The sequence below is a fragment of the Podospora pseudopauciseta genome, chromosome 6, assembly GCF_035222475.1.
Source record: "Podospora pseudopauciseta strain CBS 411.78 chromosome 6, whole genome shotgun sequence".
Lineage (NCBI taxonomy): Eukaryota > Fungi > Ascomycota > Sordariomycetes > Sordariales > Podosporaceae > Podospora > Podospora pseudopauciseta.
The window spans coordinates 3,172,744-3,192,141 of record NC_085895.1 but is presented as its reverse complement, the minus strand read 5'-3'; the positions used below and the strand labels follow the sequence as shown (position 1 = coordinate 3,192,141).

The 19,398-nt window shown below is 39.7% G+C and overlaps 4 protein-coding genes across 4 annotated transcripts; 1 reads left to right on the top strand and 3 right to left on the bottom strand.

The window, feature by feature from the left end:
• Positions 1-12,402: 12,402 nt before the first annotated feature.
• Positions 12,403-14,198, top strand: QC763_607720 (uncharacterized protein; the record flags this gene model as incomplete). The annotated part of the gene is made up of 2 exons (XM_062914610.1): positions 12,403-12,478; positions 12,535-14,198. The coding sequence occupies 2 exons, from the start codon at positions 12,403-12,405 to the stop codon at positions 14,196-14,198; spliced, it is 1,740 nt and encodes a 579-aa protein (XP_062763306.1).
• Positions 14,199-14,238: 40 nt separating this feature from the next.
• On the bottom strand, positions 14,239-15,274 carry QC763_607715 (uncharacterized protein). The gene is made up of 2 exons (XM_062914609.1): positions 14,737-15,274; positions 14,239-14,675 (listed from the first exon to the last, which is right to left on the bottom strand). Exons 1-2 carry the CDS (start codon positions 14,909-14,911, stop codon positions 14,518-14,520), a joined length of 333 nt encoding a protein of 110 aa, XP_062763305.1. The 5' UTR covers positions 14,912-15,274; the 3' UTR covers positions 14,239-14,517.
• A 67-nt stretch (positions 15,275-15,341) lies between these two features.
• On the bottom strand, positions 15,342-16,741 carry QC763_607710 (uncharacterized protein; the record flags this gene model as incomplete). The annotated part of the gene is made up of 3 exons (XM_062914608.1): positions 15,342-16,019; positions 16,075-16,504; positions 16,569-16,741. 3 exons carry the CDS (start codon positions 16,739-16,741, stop codon positions 15,543-15,545), a joined length of 1,080 nt encoding a protein of 359 aa, XP_062763304.1. The 3' UTR covers positions 15,342-15,542.
• An 885-nt stretch (positions 16,742-17,626) lies between these two features.
• Positions 17,627-19,266, bottom strand: QC763_607700 (uncharacterized protein; the record flags this gene model as incomplete). The annotated part of the gene is made up of 2 exons (XM_062914607.1): positions 17,627-18,127; positions 18,190-19,266. The coding sequence occupies 2 exons, from the start codon at positions 19,264-19,266 to the stop codon at positions 17,627-17,629; spliced, it is 1,578 nt and encodes a 525-aa protein (XP_062763303.1).
• Positions 19,267-19,398: the final 132 nt, after the last annotated feature.

Below are 19,398 nucleotides of genomic sequence, written 5' to 3'. Positions count from 1 at the left end.
AAGAAAAATATCGGTGATATAATCCTGTATTCTAGTATATGTTGCTCGGGCGAAGCTAGTGTCCGAACTTGCCTGCCCTAACTATAACCTCCGTACCCTTATTAGCTATATTAACCTCCTTAACTCGCTTATAGCTAACCTTATAGACGCTAAGTAGGAATAAAAGGTACGGTTCAGGCAATCTATCTAAGACGCAGCCTTTTTAAATAAAAGCGACGGCTAATATATTTAACGGGACGGTTTAATCCCTAAAAAGCAGGAGCACGGCCGATAAGCGGAAGAATTCTTTTTTTAAAATACTTAATATACTCTATAATAGAGAGTAACTATTTATAATTTAAATATATTACGGCGGATAGCTAATACTATTAGTAACGAAGAAGTCTAGTTATAGCAGTAGTTCTATACTATTTAACGGGTATTTATTGCCCCGGAACGCCTTTGAACGGAAGTGCGGGTAGAATGGCGGAGAAAGTAGACGGGGTAAACGAATAGAATATAAAAGATTAGCTCGTAGTTAGAGATAATAACGTATTACTTATAAATAAAGCGATATTATAATTATATATAGAGTAGCTATAGTGAAATGGTAAGAAAACACACAAACTAACCACAACACTACAAATATACCCTCAACAGGGTCTCTAAATGGACACACCTGCGTGACAGTGGCTCGCTCGCAGGCCGCACTCCACGTAGGACAAAGAAAAGAGTCTATGGGCTCGCAGACCATATAATAAGCACCTAATCGGCCTGATCAGAGAGCCAGAATTGCCTGCACGCGTGCAAAGCACAAAAATATAAAGAAATAAAAGTCGATAATCTATCTAAAATAAAATGTCCGAAGTAGACCGCTTATATATATAACCCCTGAACCCCCGAATCCTCCGAGAGCCCCACTTCCTTACTTAAACCTTTAGGCCTAAAGCCGCACCCTAAACTACTATTAGTTAGTTATTTAAAAAAAAATAACCTCGAAATTATTACTAGAGCTTAGTTATAGTAAGTATTAGTTAAACTATCTCCGAAAAAACCTTAATACTTGGGAAAAGGTAAATCGTTTTCTTAAGCTCCAAACGTAATACTATACTTTTAATTAATAATACTCAGAAAATATATAGATATTAGAATAGTATTATAATAACCGTTACTAGGATATCTTCCGTAATCGTTAGGTAGTTATTAACGAAATAATAATCGGCTATCAGCAGAATAATAAAGCTACTATATTAGGTTCGGCAGTAAGGTTATCTTACTTTTAGCTTCGAGTAATAAAATATTATTTAATAGTTTCTTAATAAATATAGGCTAACAATAAACTAGCTTTTAGTTACCTCCATAAAATATAAATTAAGTTTATAAACTCGACGGATAGTAAAAGCTTTAAAATCCTATTCGATTTTGTAAAGAACCCTTTCTTCCGCAATCCTATATTAATAAAGATATATATTTATTAAAATAAATTTTCTAAGGATAATATCTACGGTAAGCTTTTATATAGTAAAGTATTTAAGTACGATATTAACTAGAAACCTAGCTAGGACCGAATAAATGCTTTTAGTAGGTAAAGCTCTTTTTTAGAAGACGTTTTTATTTTAATATTTACTGTTGAAATAGGTGCTATTAAGGCCTGTAAATATAGGCTTAAATAGCTATCGGCGCAGTATACTAAGAGCGAAGAAGACTTTGACTGCAGCATTCGATAGTTGCCGTAGCACTGAAGGAAGAAGAATTATAGGGGCGGCGCCCTGTAATATATAAAAGAGAATTACTGTAATATAGGCTTATGAGGCACTAATAAGTGTGGTGAACCAGTATATTAATTAAATCTTATAGACTAAAAAATACCACAGTGGATAGGGTATAAGGCAGAGGTCTTATAGGCCATCGGGTTCTTACTTGCTCCCTAAAGGTAGCTCCATTCCCGGGCCTGAACGCGCGTTTCCCGGGCCCGAACGCTCGCTAAATATGCTAACCAAATATAAAGTTAGGGGCCACGTTACAGGCCACGTTGCCGCTACCGTTTAACTACTGTAAGCCACGTTGCCGCTACCATTTAATTACTGTAGAGCACCGGCCTTAGCGCTTAGCTTTCCGGGACCTCGGATTGCTTCCGGAGGCCGAGCCTCCGCTCCGGTAACCGCAGTCCCTAAACACTGCTGATTCAAGCCATCGTATTACTTCTGAGGCCCTGTAATATACAGAGCTCAGATACACTCTAAAATCCACAAACAAAAGCTATATCTTAATATATAGTATATAAGTAAAGCGTTTAAAGTTTTAAAACTTTAACAACGCTAGTATTTATATTAAAACGGAGTTTATAATAATAAACCTTTCTTTAAAGTTTAAATATCGAAAAAATAAAATATATAAGGGTAGTAACGACCTCTTTAGTAAATAGTAATATATATAAAGGTTATTTCCTTTACGTTTAACTTATAAATAGTCTTTATTTAAAATTACTTTTAAGTAAAGACCGCCCGACGCCTTTATTTTACGGACGTTAATCGGCGTTCTTTTAAATAGGAGCTTATATATCCCTATATATTAATTTATTATTTTATATTTTAGTTATATCTTTACGTTATTTATTATCGCTTTTCCTTTTTTTATCCGATTTACCTTTAAACGTTTCTAACTCCGTTACTCTTACGTTACCGACGTTTATTACCTACTCTATACTAACTAATATATTTAAAGTTCGCGGCCTTTAAACTAAAAAGTAATCCGTTCCTATATTAATAAGAAATTATATAATTAAACCCTCGATAACTTTATTTTCCTTTTATAAAAAGTCCGAAGTTATAAGGTTATCGTATTACGGCTTAACACCTAGTAGGGCGGAAAGCGTACCACGGACTAATCGTTAATATATAAGCAAGGACTAATTAGGATAGGATTAGTAGGATCGAAGATCGATCTAGAAGAGCTAACTCCAGAGGTAATAGTATCGATAGGATCGAGAGTCGAGTTAATCGATCTAGAACGGTGCTAGGCTTAGCGCGAGGACTATATATACGGAGGAACTAGCTAGCGTAAATAAATAGTTCCGTAATATATAATTTAAGTTATATTTACGGTATTTAGTATTTATATCGAAATATCTTATTATATATTATTTAACTATACCGAACTAAAATTATTTAAAAGTACCTTTAACCGATATCCCTTTTAGAGGTTTTAAATAGGGGTTCGTTATATATTATATATTTACTTTAATTCTATTACGAATAAATTAAAAGCGTTTTTTTATTACTATAGCCGGATCTAAAAACGTTTAAATAGGAGGCGTCCCGCCTAACCTAAACGCCGAAGGACCTTCCGCCAGACCTATATCCTCTACCGTAAAATAGGTTATTAAACGTTTTAAAAAACTTAAGGACGAGGCTTAATAAACCTAGAAATAGATTTTCGCTATTTCGGCTACGTCTAAGTTAACTATTAAACTTCTAGTACCGGAGCGCTATAAAAAAAAAAAAGTAAAACTTAGAGGGTTCTTAATTTAACTTAAAACCTATTTTCGTTAATATCTAAATTAGTTTACTAACGAAAAGTCGAAAATAATCTTCGCGGCTACTAGGCTTAAGGATAGGGCTCTCGTATAGTTTAAGCCTATCTTTAACGATTATTATAAGTAAAAGCTAAAAGATTAAAAGAAGATTACCGTAAAATATTTCGAAAGTTATCGTACCTTTAAGGTTAAACTTAAAAAGGTATTTAGAGAGTACGATAAAGTAAAACGCGTGTAGAGTAAACTCTTAAGTTTACGCTAGACGCGCTCGGTAGCCGACTACGCGGCTTAATTTAAAATCGATAACCTACGTAACGCTATTAATAATAAAAGGTTAATATAGTTTTTTTACTATAACCTTAAAAATAAAATAAAAAATAAATTATATAAGGAAATAAGGCCCAATACTATCGATAAATATATTACTATAGCTATACGGATCGATAATCGGCAGTTCGAATATCGTATAAAGAAAAAAGAAAGTAACGGTAAGGGTAGCTATAGTAATAGCTATAGGAAATACTTTAACGGTAACCGCTTTAATAATAAGTATAAACGGAGATACCCTAGCACTAACTATTCCGGCACTATATATTTAAGACCGATAGACGTCGATATTATATAGTAATAAAGGCCGTAAGGCCGAGGCTAAAATAAAAATAACTTTAAGTATTTTAACTACGGTAAGGTAAAATACTTTAAAAAAAACTATAGGGCACCTAAATAGCTCGGATAAAAAAAGGAAATTACATTAATTATTATATTAAAGGGACTAAAAATTATAAAGGTAATAACTATTAAGTATTAATAAAGCGGAGCAGTAAGCTTTAAAGAAAACTCTAATTAGTATACCGGATAGAAAAATATAAAGTTTTAGGAAATAAAGGAAGCACTAGAAAGGCTAAAGGCGGAGTACGAGGAAAGAAATCTCTAGATATAAACCTTACGGGATTAAATAATATAAATTACTATAGAAATTACTACGGAAGTCGCTAAGGATAAAAGTCTCGCGTAAAGACTTACTAAATAAACGATATTAAAAAGATAATATAGTAAATACGGAATTATTATTTTATAGAATATATTATAGCCTATAAAGCTTTTATATAAGAGTTAGGAAAAGTATTAAAAAGGTAGGAAAGTCGTTAATATCGGGATCGTAAAGTTATTAAAAAATATACTAATACCTATATAATATATACCCTATAAGGGGAATACGGCATAGCTTTATTCTAAATATCCGGAGTATCGGAAAGTACTTTAATTCTAATATATTATATACGGATATATAAAGTATTATTAAAGTAAGTCGCTATACGGCTACTAATTAATATATAAAGTAGGTAAGGAAGGTAAATTATAATTAATTAAAAAGATTATAGCCCGGTAGAAAAAAGCCTAATAGAAGGACCTAAACGATTACGTTTTATAAAAAGTTTAGGACCTAATTAAATTAAAGGATAGCCTTTAAGTAATATAAATTATATTAAGATATATAAAGTATTACGTTAAATATATAGATAGTTAAAATATAAACGATAATATATGCTTATAAAAGGAAATAATATTAAAATAGTATTAAAATCTAAATTACGTTATATATTTACGAAAGAAAGTTAAATAATATTATTAAGCTAAAACGCTTAAAACTAAATAGAAGAACCGCTATCGAATATAAATATAAGTAAATACTAAAGACGGAAGATAAGAGGAAGCTAGGCAGGTATAGTTAAAAGACTTTATATTATTAGTTAACCCGGAGTAAAAAGACGCTCTTAAACAATATAACTGCTTAGGAAACGACTCGCGGCCCTTCGCGGGGGCCGTTAATCTTTAACGGATTATAAACGGTATTTTCGAAAGTATTAGCGTAAGGCGAAGGTATAAAATAACGACCCGGCGTTTATTAGCGAGGTCGCTACCGTATAAAGAAAAGGTAAGAAAAATAAACGCCTTTAGGTTACTATATAATAGAAGGATCTCTAAATAATAATATTAGTAGACGGTAATATAAAAACGAACTTAATTTTGCTATAGTTTATATACTAGGCCCGTATACTATAAAAGAAAAAGAAAGAATAGATTGTTATATAAAGATTATTTTTTACGTAAAAGGTTTATAGGGAGATACTACTGAAATGGTGAGAAAACACACAAACCAACCACAACACCACAAATATACCCTCAACAGGGTGTATGAATGAGCGCACCTCCGTGACAGTAGCTCGCTCGCAGGCCGCACTCCACGTAGGACAAAGAAAAGACTCTATGGGCTCGCAGACCACATAATAAGCACCTGATCGGCCTGATCAGAGGGCCAGAATTGCCTGCACGCGTGCAAGGCACAAAAATATGAAGAAATAAAAGTCGATGATCTCCCTAAAACAGAATGTCCGAAGCAGACCGCTTATATACATGACCCCTGAACCTCCGAATCCTCCGAGAGCCCCACTTCCTTACTCAAACCCTCAGGCCTGTGGCCGCACCCCAAACCACTACCCCTAAATATTATAGTCGAAGGAAAAATAATATTAATTATATTCGATATTATAGATATAGGACCCTCGAAAAATATAATTCTAAAGTAATTATAATATAAAAACTATAATTTAAATATCGATTAGAAAGATAGTAGTTACTTACGATTAAAAAAGCTTTAAAAGTATTTAATTAACGATAAAAGATTAGGAGTACGTATGGAATAAAGTATAAAATAAGTACCCTCTATAGTACTACCGTAAGGAATATAGGAAATAATAATATATTTTATCGATATAAGTAGTAAAATCGAAAAAGTAGGGTTAACGACGTTAGTAGAGATATCGGAGGTTAATAAGTATGCCTATTATAATAATATAGAAAAGGGTAAGAAAAAGGCGGTACCGGTAGAATATTAAGGATATTTAGCTTTTACGGTTAAATATTTAAAGGGGCTTTTAGAGCGAGGACCGTGGAACTATAAGATTAAATTAAAAAAAAGAATTAAGTTACGGCTATTTAAAGTCTATTATACTAACGATAAATAGAGTAAGGAGCTATGGAAATATTTAAACGAAAATTTAAAAAAAGGATATATTAAAGAGTTTATATCGCTAGTAGGATATTTTATATTTTTCGTACCGAAGAAAGATAGTAACTTACGATTATATATAGATTACCGCTAATTAAATAATAAGACGGTAAAAAATAATTACTTATTACTATTAATATTTAGGTTATAGAGTTAATTAGTAAGGGCGCGATACTTTATACGTTTAGATATACTTATCGGGTACGCCTATATATAGATTAAAGAAAGAAACGAATGGAAAATAGCGTTTCGTATATCCTATAGTTATTTTGAGTATTTTGTAATATTATTTAGGATAACTAATATGCCTATAACGTTTTAATCTTTCGTTAACTATATAATATAGAAGTATTTCGATAAGATAGTAGTATATTATCTCGACGACGTTTTTATTTATTTATGTATTTTAAAGGAATATAAGTAATATATATAAAAGATATTCGACGCGCTATACGGAACCGGACTTTTAATTAATAAAGAGAAAAGCGAATTTTATATATAGAAAATAATATATTTAAGATATTTAATATCGTTAAATAAAATACGTATAGAATTAAGGAAAATTACGGTAATTAAGGACTAGCCTATGCCGTAATTATAGATATACGTTAGGGAATTTTTAAGGTTTATAAATTTCTATCGGATATTTATCCGGAGTTATATAAGTATTACGAGGCTATTTAACTATTTAATTAAGAAGGATATAGAATTCTGGTAGGAGTAGGAAGAGGAGTAAGCCTTTCGGGAGCTAAAAGAAGCTATTTTAAAGGACTTAGTATTTAAATTGCTAGACTTTAGTCGATTATTTAAAGTCGAGGCGGATATATTAGACTATATAATTAGTAAATAACTAAAGTAACGAAACGATAACGGTAAACTATATTTAGTAACTTTCTTTTCGAAGAAGCTCGAAGGAATATATTAAAATTATTTAATCTATAATAAAGAACTATTTACTATTATCGAAGTATTTGAGGAGTAGAGGTTATACCTTAACGGTATTAAATATAAAATATAGGTTTATACGAATTATAAAAACCTATAGTATTTTATTATTACGAAGGTCCTTAACGTACGGTAAATACGATAGTTAAAGTTTCTTTCGGAATTTAATTTTTAAATTAATTATAAAAAGGGCTCGGAGAATGTTAAGATAGACGTACTTAGTTAGCGAGCCAACTATTATAAGGATATATCTAGGGAGTTATTACTATTATTTAAAAAAGCGCCGGATAGTACTTTTAAATATCTATTATAGTTATAGATAAAGTATTACGTAATATATTATAAAAAAACTATTTTTAATAAATATTAAAGGAAATTAAGTAACGATATTATAGAATAATATTAATAGGAAGAGCTAGAGCTATAGGGTATCTAGAAAGATAGTTAGGGAAGACTATAGTATAGGAATCGAGCGTATATAAAGCTAAGTAATAGGATAATATTAATAATAGAGATTTACGTATCGAAGCTCGGAAAATATATAGGTATCGCTAAAATTATAAAAAAGATTAAGTAATACTTTAATTAACTAAAGATTAAGGACGATATTAAAAAAGCTATTTAATTATACTATACGTATAAAAGAACGAAGGTTATAAAGTATAAGCCCTATAAATTTCTAAAACTATTATTAGTAGTAAAACGGCTATAAAGTTTAGTTACGATAAACTTTATTATTAAATTACTAAAGTTTAAAGATACGGTAACCGGCGTTAAGTATAATAATATATTAACGGTAGTCGATAAGCTTACTAAATAAATATATTTCTTACTTTATAAAGAAACTTAGTCGGTAAAATAATTAGCGGATATAGTATTACGGTATATTATAATAATATATATATAGCTAAAAGAATTTATTACGGACCGCGATATTAAGTTTATATCGAAATTTTAAAAAATATTAATAATAAGGTTAGAGATAGTAAATAAAGTATCTTCGGCTTACTACCTTTAAACGGACGGTTAAACGGAATAGCTTAACTAAATCGTAGAATAATACCTACGGAATTATATTAATTTCGAGTAGGACGATTAGGTTAAATTATTATTTATAATATAATTAATATATAATATATCGTTAATTAAAACGATTAAAATTATACTATTCTTTATAAATTTTAATTACGAAATAAATTTATAGTAAAGACCTACGGTTAAAGTGCCTAAAGCTAAGGTTAAAGTAAATAAAATATATATATTTTATAATAAGCTTAAGTAAAAACTAAAGTTTATAAGGGAAAGGATATAGAAATACTATAATATTAAAAGGTTCGAAAGACCTTACTTTAAAGGAAAAAATATAGTATTCCTTTCTATATATAATTTATATATTAAAAGACCTAATAAGAAGCTAGACTATAGAAGAGTAGGACTATTTAAGGTTAAAAGGAAGATATCGGAAACGGTATTTAAATTAGAGCTACCTAATACGATACGTCTATAGTTATATACCTTTTATATTTTACTTTTAAAACCCGTACTATACGTAAAAAAGATTAATATATAGGTAGTAGCGGAGGACGAAGAAAAGGAGTATAATATAAAAAAGATATTAAATTTACGGTTTAATAAAGGTTAATTAAAGTATTTAGTTAACTAATTAGAATATCCGGCTATAGATAACTCGTAGGAACTATAAATATACTTTAACTACCTAAATAAGTAAAAAGAATTTTATTAACGATATCCGGACCGACTAAAACCTAAATAAATAAAAAAGACTCGGCCCCGGCCTATAGCTAAATACTATAAAACAGAGCTAAAACCTCGACAGGAATTAAACCTACGCTTTCGACGTAATAATCGACGTACTATATACTATACTATAAAGTTAAAAGGTATAAAAGGGATTAAATATAAGTAATACTATACGCTTTAAGTACTTTAGAAAGTAAAAAGTATATTATTAATAATATTTAACGCGGCTAAGAAGGAAGGACCGGCTACGCCCGGATCTAGAGAAAAGTCAGGCGGCTAGTTAAAGCCTAAAGCAGGATTTAAAAAGGAAAAGTTAAGCGGGATAGGGGCGGAAGACTCTGCCGGGGAACGGTTCCGGGGATCCGGGGAGGCGGAGGCCGGAGGAGGTAAAGGAGCGTCGCTAGGCGGTAAAGTAAACTATATAGCTAACGCGGCTTCCTCCTACTTAATACGCTTTAGCTCTTTTATACTATTAAAGTTACGGGAAACGGCCGTAACTATTTACTTAAATTATATTTATTTTTATAGGCGTAAACGGTTAATTTTCTAATTTAGAGTAACGCGTTAAAACTTAGCCTCTACTATCTCTGTCTTTATCTAATTATATTAAGTAATAACTTTATAGAGTTATTAAACGGATAATCTATAAACGTTATAAAGGAACTGGTTATACTATATATAAGTAGCGTAACGCTCGGAAACGGAGGGAGAGATTTTATAAGAAAAACTACGTTTTTCGTAAAAGGAATAAATACGCTTTATAATAGTAATAAATTATAGTATTAAAGTAAATAACTTATCGCGATCCGCTATCTTCGGGTACGGAGGTTTAATACCGGGTCGCGCTTTACTTATACGGTTAAATATTATAAAGTATAAGGAAATAAAGGAAAAAGGAAAGAATTTATAAGTATTAGTAGACGTAAGAAAGTAGGTTAGGCCGACAGGACTTTAGCCTAAAAGGGGAAGCGTTATATTACGGCTTAATACCTAATAAGGTAAAAGCGTATTACGGATTAATCGTTAATATATAAGTAAAGATTAATTAGGATAAGATTAATAGGATCGAGGATCGATCTAGAAGAGCTAACTCCAGAAGTAATAGTATCGATAGGATCGAGGGTCGAGTTAATTAATCTAGAACGGTACTAAGCTTAGCGCGAGGACTATATATACGGAGGAACTAGTTAACGTAGATAAATAGTTCCGCAGTATATAATTTAAATTATATTTATAGTATTTAGTATTTACATCGAGATATTTTATTATATACTATTTAGCTATACCGAACTAAGATTATTTAGAAGTGCCTTTAACCGATATCCCTTTTAAAGGTTCTGGATAGGGGTTCGTTATATATCGGTAATACCGAGAAAAATAAAATCTTAAATAATATAAATATAAATATTACCTTTTAAGTAGGTTTCTTAACCCTTTTTTCTTTTCCTTTATTTATATTTTTAGTTTAATATACTTGCTAGCGGTCCTAAAGGAAGTAAGCCGAGGGCAATACGCTTTATTACTATTTCGTTTATATAATACTATAAATCTATAATTATTAAAGTTTAATACTTTTTATTCTTTAACGTTATTATATATTTATTAAACTAATTTACTAAATACCTTTACTATTCCTTAATATATAGGACGGTAAAATAGAAATTTAGGGAACGGATAGGTAGTTTACTATATATATTTTTACTATTATTAACTATATAATTTTTAAATTATAATAATATAGTAATTTATAAATATTTTCTTTGATTTTTAAAAAAATTAATAAATTCGTTTATATTTAAAATTATAATTTTAATATAAATAGTGGTTTTAATGGGTTTAATAACGGGCTACTGGCACGCGTAAGGAGAAAACGGAAGTGAAGTCATAATCAGTTTTGGTTGCGGCAAATAGCCGAATGGTCCTTAGACCCACTTCAGCTCAGGATAATGCTCACTGCGCTCACCTTTTGCTCACCTTGTGAGACCACTACGGACTGAGCCAAAAATTTTGTCGGGTGTGACTATATGGGTATCGTGTGTACTGCAGCTTGCACATTGAGCGTTGCATAGTCCCAAAGATTATTGAGCCAAGTCCAATTTCGCGTTGCAGTGATTGGAGCAGAAAAGCGAGGTTGGTGGTGGCCTGTACATTCAAAACTCGCAACAATCATGCGTTAGTCCTGCGATGACCAAAACTTGGCAGAAAACAAGCAGTAACTGGGGGCCGTTCTCGAGCAAATTGAACTCAGGGTGCGTGAAGAGCCTATAGAACGCTTCAGGAGTTTTGCTATTGCCATCATATCGTAACGGAGGCATGTGGACAACATCGGCCATAAGGTCGACTTCCGAGTCAATGATTCACTTGAAACAAGTAGAGACCACACGGATATGTTTGGGAAACTGCTCAGTGTCAAATTACTCGAACCTCCACATCCTCTGCTGGAGACAAAAGGGTCTGCAGCGTGCTCTACTGTCAATACTTATAGCGGTTTTGAGCACCTTCCATTCAACAGGCACAACTATTCATGGTGTAATTGTGTAGCACACTGCACTGTTTCCCATGGACCCTTCTGGCACTTCATCCGCGGCGGAAGGATAGTGGGCGTTGGAGGTGCCTCGTTCGAAACGAGGACGGGCATTCTCTTAGGCTTGACTTTTTGGCCTTTTTCGATCTCTTTCCCCGTGTTCCTCATCGTTTTCTTTTCTACCTTCAGCCGTTGAATTTTCTTGCGTCCATCATTATCATCTCCATATTCTTATTCACCTCTTCATGATGTCCGACAAACAATTCGGAATTCCGGTGGTCATTTGAAAAACGGTGATCTCAACCAGCTGCCTTCGCCTCATCTTTCCACGCTCAGTTACCCAGCAGTCTGAAAGATGGGATGACACCACTTTCTGGGCGGTGCGTGCTCTGACCTTCACACCGCACATGCAGACTCCACGATACAGTGACGACATCACCACAGAAAAGTCGAACGGCATGTGTCAAAGCACACTGGATTAAAACCGACACCCAACCTGGGATTTCATCGCAATTCCAGGCCGACGGTCCAACCACAAGCTGCTCCGAACCCCAGCTTCACTCGCCAGACTCCATACCAGCAGCCACGATGTCTACCACCCCGAAAAGAATCATCATCGCCGGCGGCGTAGCAGGCGGCATGTCTTGCGCAACGCGCCTCCGCCGTAAGTAATTTCCATCCATACTAACATTCCACCACAAAGCGGCTAACAATCACCAGGCCTCTCCGAACACACACCCATCACCGTCCTCGAACGCGGGCCTTACATCTCCTACGCCAACTGCGGCATCCCCTACGCCCTCTCTGGCGTCATCCCCACAGACGACGCACTCCACGTTCAAACTCCCGAGAAAATCGCCTCGTGGTTCAACGTCGACGTCAAAATCAACACCGAACTTGTCTCCATCGACCGACAAAACAAAACAGTCCTTGTCAATGATCGAATCAGTGGACAGAAGGACATCATGCCCTACGATAAACTCGTCCTAGCCCTCGGAGCAGAGCCGATCACACCAAAAGGCATCGAAGGCGGGGATGGAAACCAGGTATTCCACCTCACCACCTTGGGCGATCTTGACTCCATCAAAGAACACATCAAAACCCACAGCGTGAAAACCGTCGCCGTAATAGGCGGCGCCTTCATCGGCCTCGAAGCCGCCGAAAACCTCCGTCTCCTAGGCCTAGAAGTGACCATCATCGAACGCCTATCCCACATCTTCCCCCCCGCAGACGCAGACATGGTCTACCCCCTAGAAAAAGAACTCAACGCCCACGGCGTAAACCTCATCACCAACGCCACAGTCACCAAAATCCTCCCCCAAGAGGTCGAGCTCGCCCCCTCTGGCCAACAAATCCCCGCCGAGCTCGTCATCATGGCAGCCGGCGTCCGCGCCCGCCTCTCCATCCCCCAAGCCGCCGGTCTCAAAACCGGCAAAACAGGCCTCACAGTAAACGAGCACATGCAGACCTCGGACCCAAACATCTACGCGGTAGGCGACATGGTCGAAACCCCAAACCTCCTCCTCCTCGGCCTCGACCACCCAGACAAGAACAAAATGCTCGCCCTCGCCGGACCGGCAAACCGACAGGGTCGTCTAGCAGCCGATCACATCTGCGGGAAGGAGACGAAATACCGGGGCAACATCGGCACATGGGTCTGCAAGGTCTTTGGAAAAGCAGTCGGCATGACAGGGCTAAGCGCCCACCAGCTTGACGAGATTAGTGGTAGCAACCACGACTGGGTCACCGTCCACCCGGTCAACCACGCCGGTTACTATCCCGGCTCGTGCCGACTTACGGTCAAGATCCACTTTGATCTCAAAAACGGAAAGCTGCTTGGGGGCCAGGTCACCGGGCCGGAGAACGCAGGCGTGGACAAGCAGACTGATGTTTTGGCCGTGGCGCTGACGGCGGGGATGACGGTGGAAGATCTGGAGCATCTGGAGCTGGCGTATGCGCCTCCTTTTGGGAGCGCAAAGGACGCGGTGAATATGGCTGGGTTCGTGGCTGGGAATGTGCTGAGGGGGGATGTGGAGATTGTCCACGCTGCCGACTTTGCGTTTGAGACGTCAAAGGGGAGGAGGAAGAGCTTGGAGGATTACTTTTTGTTGGATGTCCGGTCGCCCAAGGAGTTTGCGAGTGGACATATTGATGGGGCTGTCAACATTCCCTTGGGTGATTTGAGGAAGAGGTTGGACGAGGTGCCCAAGGACAAGCCCATCATCAGTTATTGCCAGGTTGGATACCGGGGCTATTTGGGGTACAGGATATTGAAGCAGGACGGGTATAATGCGGTGAATCTGGATGGTGGCTATCGTGCTGTGTTTGAAGGAGGTTTCGATGATGGGTTGAAGCCTGTGGTCAAAAGATGGGCACCGAACTGATGCGTCAGCCAAGTTCGAAGTAGCAAAACTGCAAGGCAACCCCCATCCCGCAAGCTGTGTTTCGGTCCAGAACAAAAGAAGAAAGGGGCCCATGTAAAAGAGTATGCATCGTTCGCATTCATATAATTATGTAAGCCATGATCCAGCTACAACCCAACTCCATGCGCAAAAGCTGCCTGTAAAGTTCATCCATGCGTGTTGTCGTCTCCTCCCAATCTCGTTTGTGCAGGTCTCCCGGTATCATTATCCTCTCATTATTACTCCCACTTCCTTCCACCCTCTCCCTCTCTCTCATCCTCACGCCCGACATCATCCTCCCTTAACCCTGCGTCAAAGTCTCATATCCATTCCTGCTGTTGTGAGCCGAGCGGTTCGAGAAGACGTAGTAAATAATCATGCCAACAACAGGGAAGAGGAACACAACCAGCGACCAGAGAAGCTTGGACGAGGGGGGTCTGCTAGACTGGAAGACCTCAACTGTTGTTGCCGAGTGGTTAGCATACTCCCACCCAACAACTCGCAACGCACGAAGACCTACTGAAGACAATGATATCCAGAATCAAGACAATCAGACCAATAATCCCACCACCAGTCCCATACTGCCACGCGTTACCACCCTCGACATGGACCGTGTCAACCGGCGCGGCGAGCGCAAACGTCGCGAACCAGCACAGCTGGGCGAGGAGGGTCGAGAAGAGTGCGTTGGAGATCATTTTTTCTGTGTGGCGGTCAATGCAATGTCAATAGAATGATCTTTTTTGGTTCGGTTGGCCGTTGATCGTTGATGTTTTTTTGCGCAGGCCAAGAAGAAGAAGGGAAGGGGAGGACCAAACCCCGCATTATACGACGATGGCTGGATGGGAAGCCTGGGCTTTGTGGTGACGTCACCACGTCCAATGACGCAACTTGGGTTTGCTGGTGCGCATTTCTCGGGCCGACGACAGCCACAGGAGCCAAACGGCGCGTTGAAGGCCAACCAAAGGGGGTTTTGGAAAGAGGAGAAATCCAGATTCATGCTGTGTGACCGTTGCTGAAACGTGCACGGCTCGATCACGAGGGATTCGCATCCATGGAACTTCTTGACAGGATGAATCTCCCCAAAGACTAAGGACACAGTTGGTTCACAATGGGCAAAGGGACAGTATTTTGCACAAGATGATATTTCCAATTATTTATACTGAGACACAAAGTTATCCAAACCGCAGGACTGCATCAACATAGACAATGTCAACAAGAGGGGGTATCCAACAAAACCCAACGCTAAATCCCTTCCAAGTCCAAAAGCCGACTTCTATCCTTCGACACAACATGTACTTTACAAAGCCAAATTACCCAACCTGGCGTCTATTTGACATTGGTGACATGCGGGTTCTGATTCCCATCAGCATACACTGGCAACGACGAAGCAGGTGACTGGGTATGCTGATACCCTTGCGCAGGATACTGCGGTTGCTGATATTGCTGAGGCTGTTGTGGGTAACCAGATGGGTTATGCGGCGGCGCATAACCGGGCTGGTACGGCTGCTGCTGGTAGCCCATCTGAGGATTCCCCTGCTGAGGCCCATAGTATGGCTGTGTAGGGCCGTGTCTCCCATCAGCCGGGATGGCAGCCGGATCAGACCAGACCGGGCTGTGAAGAATCAAGTACAGTAGGCAAACAACAGCACTGGTGACCCAAGGACCGAACAGCGGGAAGATCACACGGTTAGCAACCCATTCGTCTTCTTCCCACTCATCGGTAATACTCTTGATGGTGGTGGCTAAGCCGTAGACCACGGTGAAAGCCCAGAGGAAAGCAGCAATTACCAACAACACCGGCATCTGATGATAGGGTTAGTCTCAGCATGAAAGCGTACTTGGGTAAAAATGCACTGACCTTGCCAAGCGGGATTTGATTCAACCTCTTCAACTTCGGCAGCGCATACAACGCAATCCCAACAACGCCGAGAGACATCACCGACAGCGTCAAGTCGATCACAACCAGCAGCCACCGCATCCTCCATGTCCGGTACGTGCTCGAGCTGCCCTCGACAACGTCTGAAAGATTCATGCCCCAATAGGCAATGAGCAGAATAAACAAGAGACCGGCGCCCAGTAGTGTATCAAGTCTCAGCCATGACCACCATTTTGTTCTACCCATCGCGATGTAGAGCGCGGCAAGTGCGGTGAGGTATATCGAGCTTGTGAGAAGAATAACGCCAGAAGCCAAGAAGAGACTCGACATGAGCCCGAGTAGAAGCTCGGTACGGTAAGTTGCTGTTCCAGCTGCAACAACGGCCGCATAGGATGTGTAGAGAATCACGCCGCTGCATTAACAGATTGCTCTTAGTACCTAATCAGACGACGTATGACAGAGGCGGCTGGACATACATGATGTATACTGGCAGCGCGATTCGGAATAACAAGTTGGCGATTTTAATAGCTTGCGAGTGACGGATGACACGGCGGAAGCTCAACACCATCACCCCGACCAGCGGTGTCAAGGTGATGCCAGTCAGGCCCGCAGTGACTGCGAGGCCTTCCCGCCTTTCAAGGAGCGACATGGTGTCAGATGTGCGTCAGATGTTGATGAGATGATTGTGCTAGGCCGCTGGTAAATAATCCAATATGGTATCAGTGTACCAGATGAAAGATGTCGAAATAGTAAATAGTGGTAGCTCCAGGACTCCAAAAGGCGGGGGAGATGGGGCGGCAGGGTCCTTTTTAGCTCCAACACCACCGCAAATGTGCTGTATCGAACCCCTGTCCATCACGCAGGTCTTCGGGGCAAAGTGAAGGAGGCTGAGCAGGGGTGTGTGATCGCTGGCCAATACAAAATCCACCTTTGCGCCCCTTGCACTGCCGTGGCCCAGTTTGGCTGTGTTTGTCATTCCAAGTGTCACCTTGGGAAGAAGATCCGTACCTTGTAGCCAATCATTGTGTGCCACTATTGTCTTGGTGCAGTGCGAAACCCAAAGAACCAACACCAGAACAAAGCCTGAAATCTGCCCAGCAATGTAACCTTGCCAAGTCTTCAGAACGTCATTCTCGAAGCTTTTGTATATGAATAATGACGCTCATAAATCCTCCATCCAAATGTCAGGCATACCGGTGGGATGAAGATGCTGCGGCACGGCATTTTGTTGCCGATTCTCGAAAGAAGAATAATCCCAGAACAGAAGGCAGAAAGGCCTCCTGCACAGCAAACGGCAAGCAAAAAGACGATCAGCCTTCAATGATGGCGAATTCATTCAAGATATTCCCGAATTCGAATGCAGCAACACTCGAAAGATCAGGCCTTGTGCCATAGCCCATTTGATATCCCACTCCATGACTTCAACTGCCAAGACATCGACATCCAATATTCCCAATCTCGCCCCGATCATCATCAATCCACATCCGAGAAGCGATCGAACGGTATCCAAACAACCATCGTATCACATCCAAAATCACAGCAAATACCTAAACGGCCTCACCACCCTCGGTCCAACAACACCTCCATCTTCCGTCTCACTGCCAGTCACCACACCCTCACCCTTCTCACCAGCTGGTACTCTCCCCTCCGCAACAGCCGTCGCCTCCTCCCTCTCCATCTGCCTGTTCAACCTCGCCAAGATAGTTCTAAACACCCAACACCCGAAGATCGCAGCACCAAACATAGACGTGACAATACCATAGCTCTTCCTGTAACCATCCTCCTTCAAGTCCCAGACATACATCCCAGCCACATTGCCCAGCTGGCTGAAGGCGTTGATAGCAGCGAGAGCCACAGCGCGTTTGGCAGGTGGTCGTGGGAAAGAAGACGAGATCCACGAGTAAAACACGACGAACCCGGCGTAGGAAGATGCTTGGAGAAACAAAGCGACATATCGAGCTGCCGTGTTAAGCGTGACCATGCAAATGAGGAAGCCCACAAGGCCACCAACCATGGGTAGCGTGATATGCCAGAACTATCTCACGTCAGTAAGCCGTCCCTGAAAAGCTGGGGAATAATAGCACATCAAAAACTCACCTTCTCTTGCGTCCGATCCGAATGCCAACAAACCACCAACGTAACCGCACAAGCAAACGCCCAAGGCGGACTGCTCATCAACAGCGTCGGCACATAGCTAAACCCCAATGTCTGTGTCAAGCTCGGGAAAAACGCATTAAAGCTCAACCCGACCGTATAGGCCGTAAAAGCCAGCATCATGACGTAAACCTTCCAATCCCTCACCATCATAAAAAATCCATCAAAGATTTTCTGCCCCTCTGCATCCTTGTCCTCTTCGCCAACGTCTTCTGTCATTCTCAGCTGCGCAACATACAGCTCCTCCTCCGTAAAACCCCTAGTGTTTGTCGGAAGATCAGGAAGGATAAACGCCGCGCTGATGGCAACAGCCATGGTCAACCCGCCTTCGATCCAGAACAGCCACCTCCATGCTGCGTGCCCTAGGACTCCTTGCATGTTGGATAGCACCCCGGCGGCAATCAATGCCGAGAAAGCGTTACTGATGAGATTGCCGCAGAAAAGAATGGCGTTCCTCGTCGTCAATTCCTTTCTCGTGTACCATTTACTCAAAATCAATAACGCCCCAGGTAAAAACGCCGCTTCCACAAATCCCAGCAGGAATCTCGTCCCGACCATGCCAGAGAAGTTAGTGACTATACCTGTCAATGTCGAGATCAAGCCCCAGACGAGCATCACAACGGCGATGTAGAGTGATGGTCGAGAAATGAGATTGATGACGATGTTGGAGGGTATCTGCATGAGGATATACCCCACGTAGAGAATACTGAGGCAAGTAGCGTACTGCTGGTCGTCGAGTGACAGATCGTCTTGGAGGCCGCGGAGGCGGGCGGCAGCAATGTTGTTCCTGTCGAGGTAATTCATGATGTAGATCAGGACGAACAGGGAGCAGCGGGTGTCGAGTTTGCGCTTGAGGGATTTCTCCACGATGGTGCGCCGTTCGGGGGTCATGGTATGGGGTGGTGATGGCGAGGAGACCTTGTCGGAAGGGGGTGGTGAGGGTGGTGATTTGCTATCCGTTATTGGGCGCGGTGATTGGGATCTTAATGGCGGATCCGCGGGTTTCCTTTCGTCGGCCATTTTGCGTTGCTGCCAAACAGAGGCAGCTGTCGTCCCGAGCCGCGATGTCTTGCCGTCCAGATTTGCGACAGAAAAGAAGGGCGATCGAAGAAGGGAGGAAGGGTTGCAGAGATAACAATGAGGGACCGGTAA

Coding starts and splice junctions, on each gene's coding strand:
- QC763_607715 (XM_062914609.1), bottom strand. CDS start 14,911: ATGATCTCCAACGCACTCTTCTCGACCCTCCTCGCCCAGCTGTGCTGG. Junction 14,676..14,736: donor TCTGGATATCATTGTCTTCA/GTAGGTCTTCGT, acceptor CGGCAACAACAG/TTGAGGTCTTCCAGTCTAGC.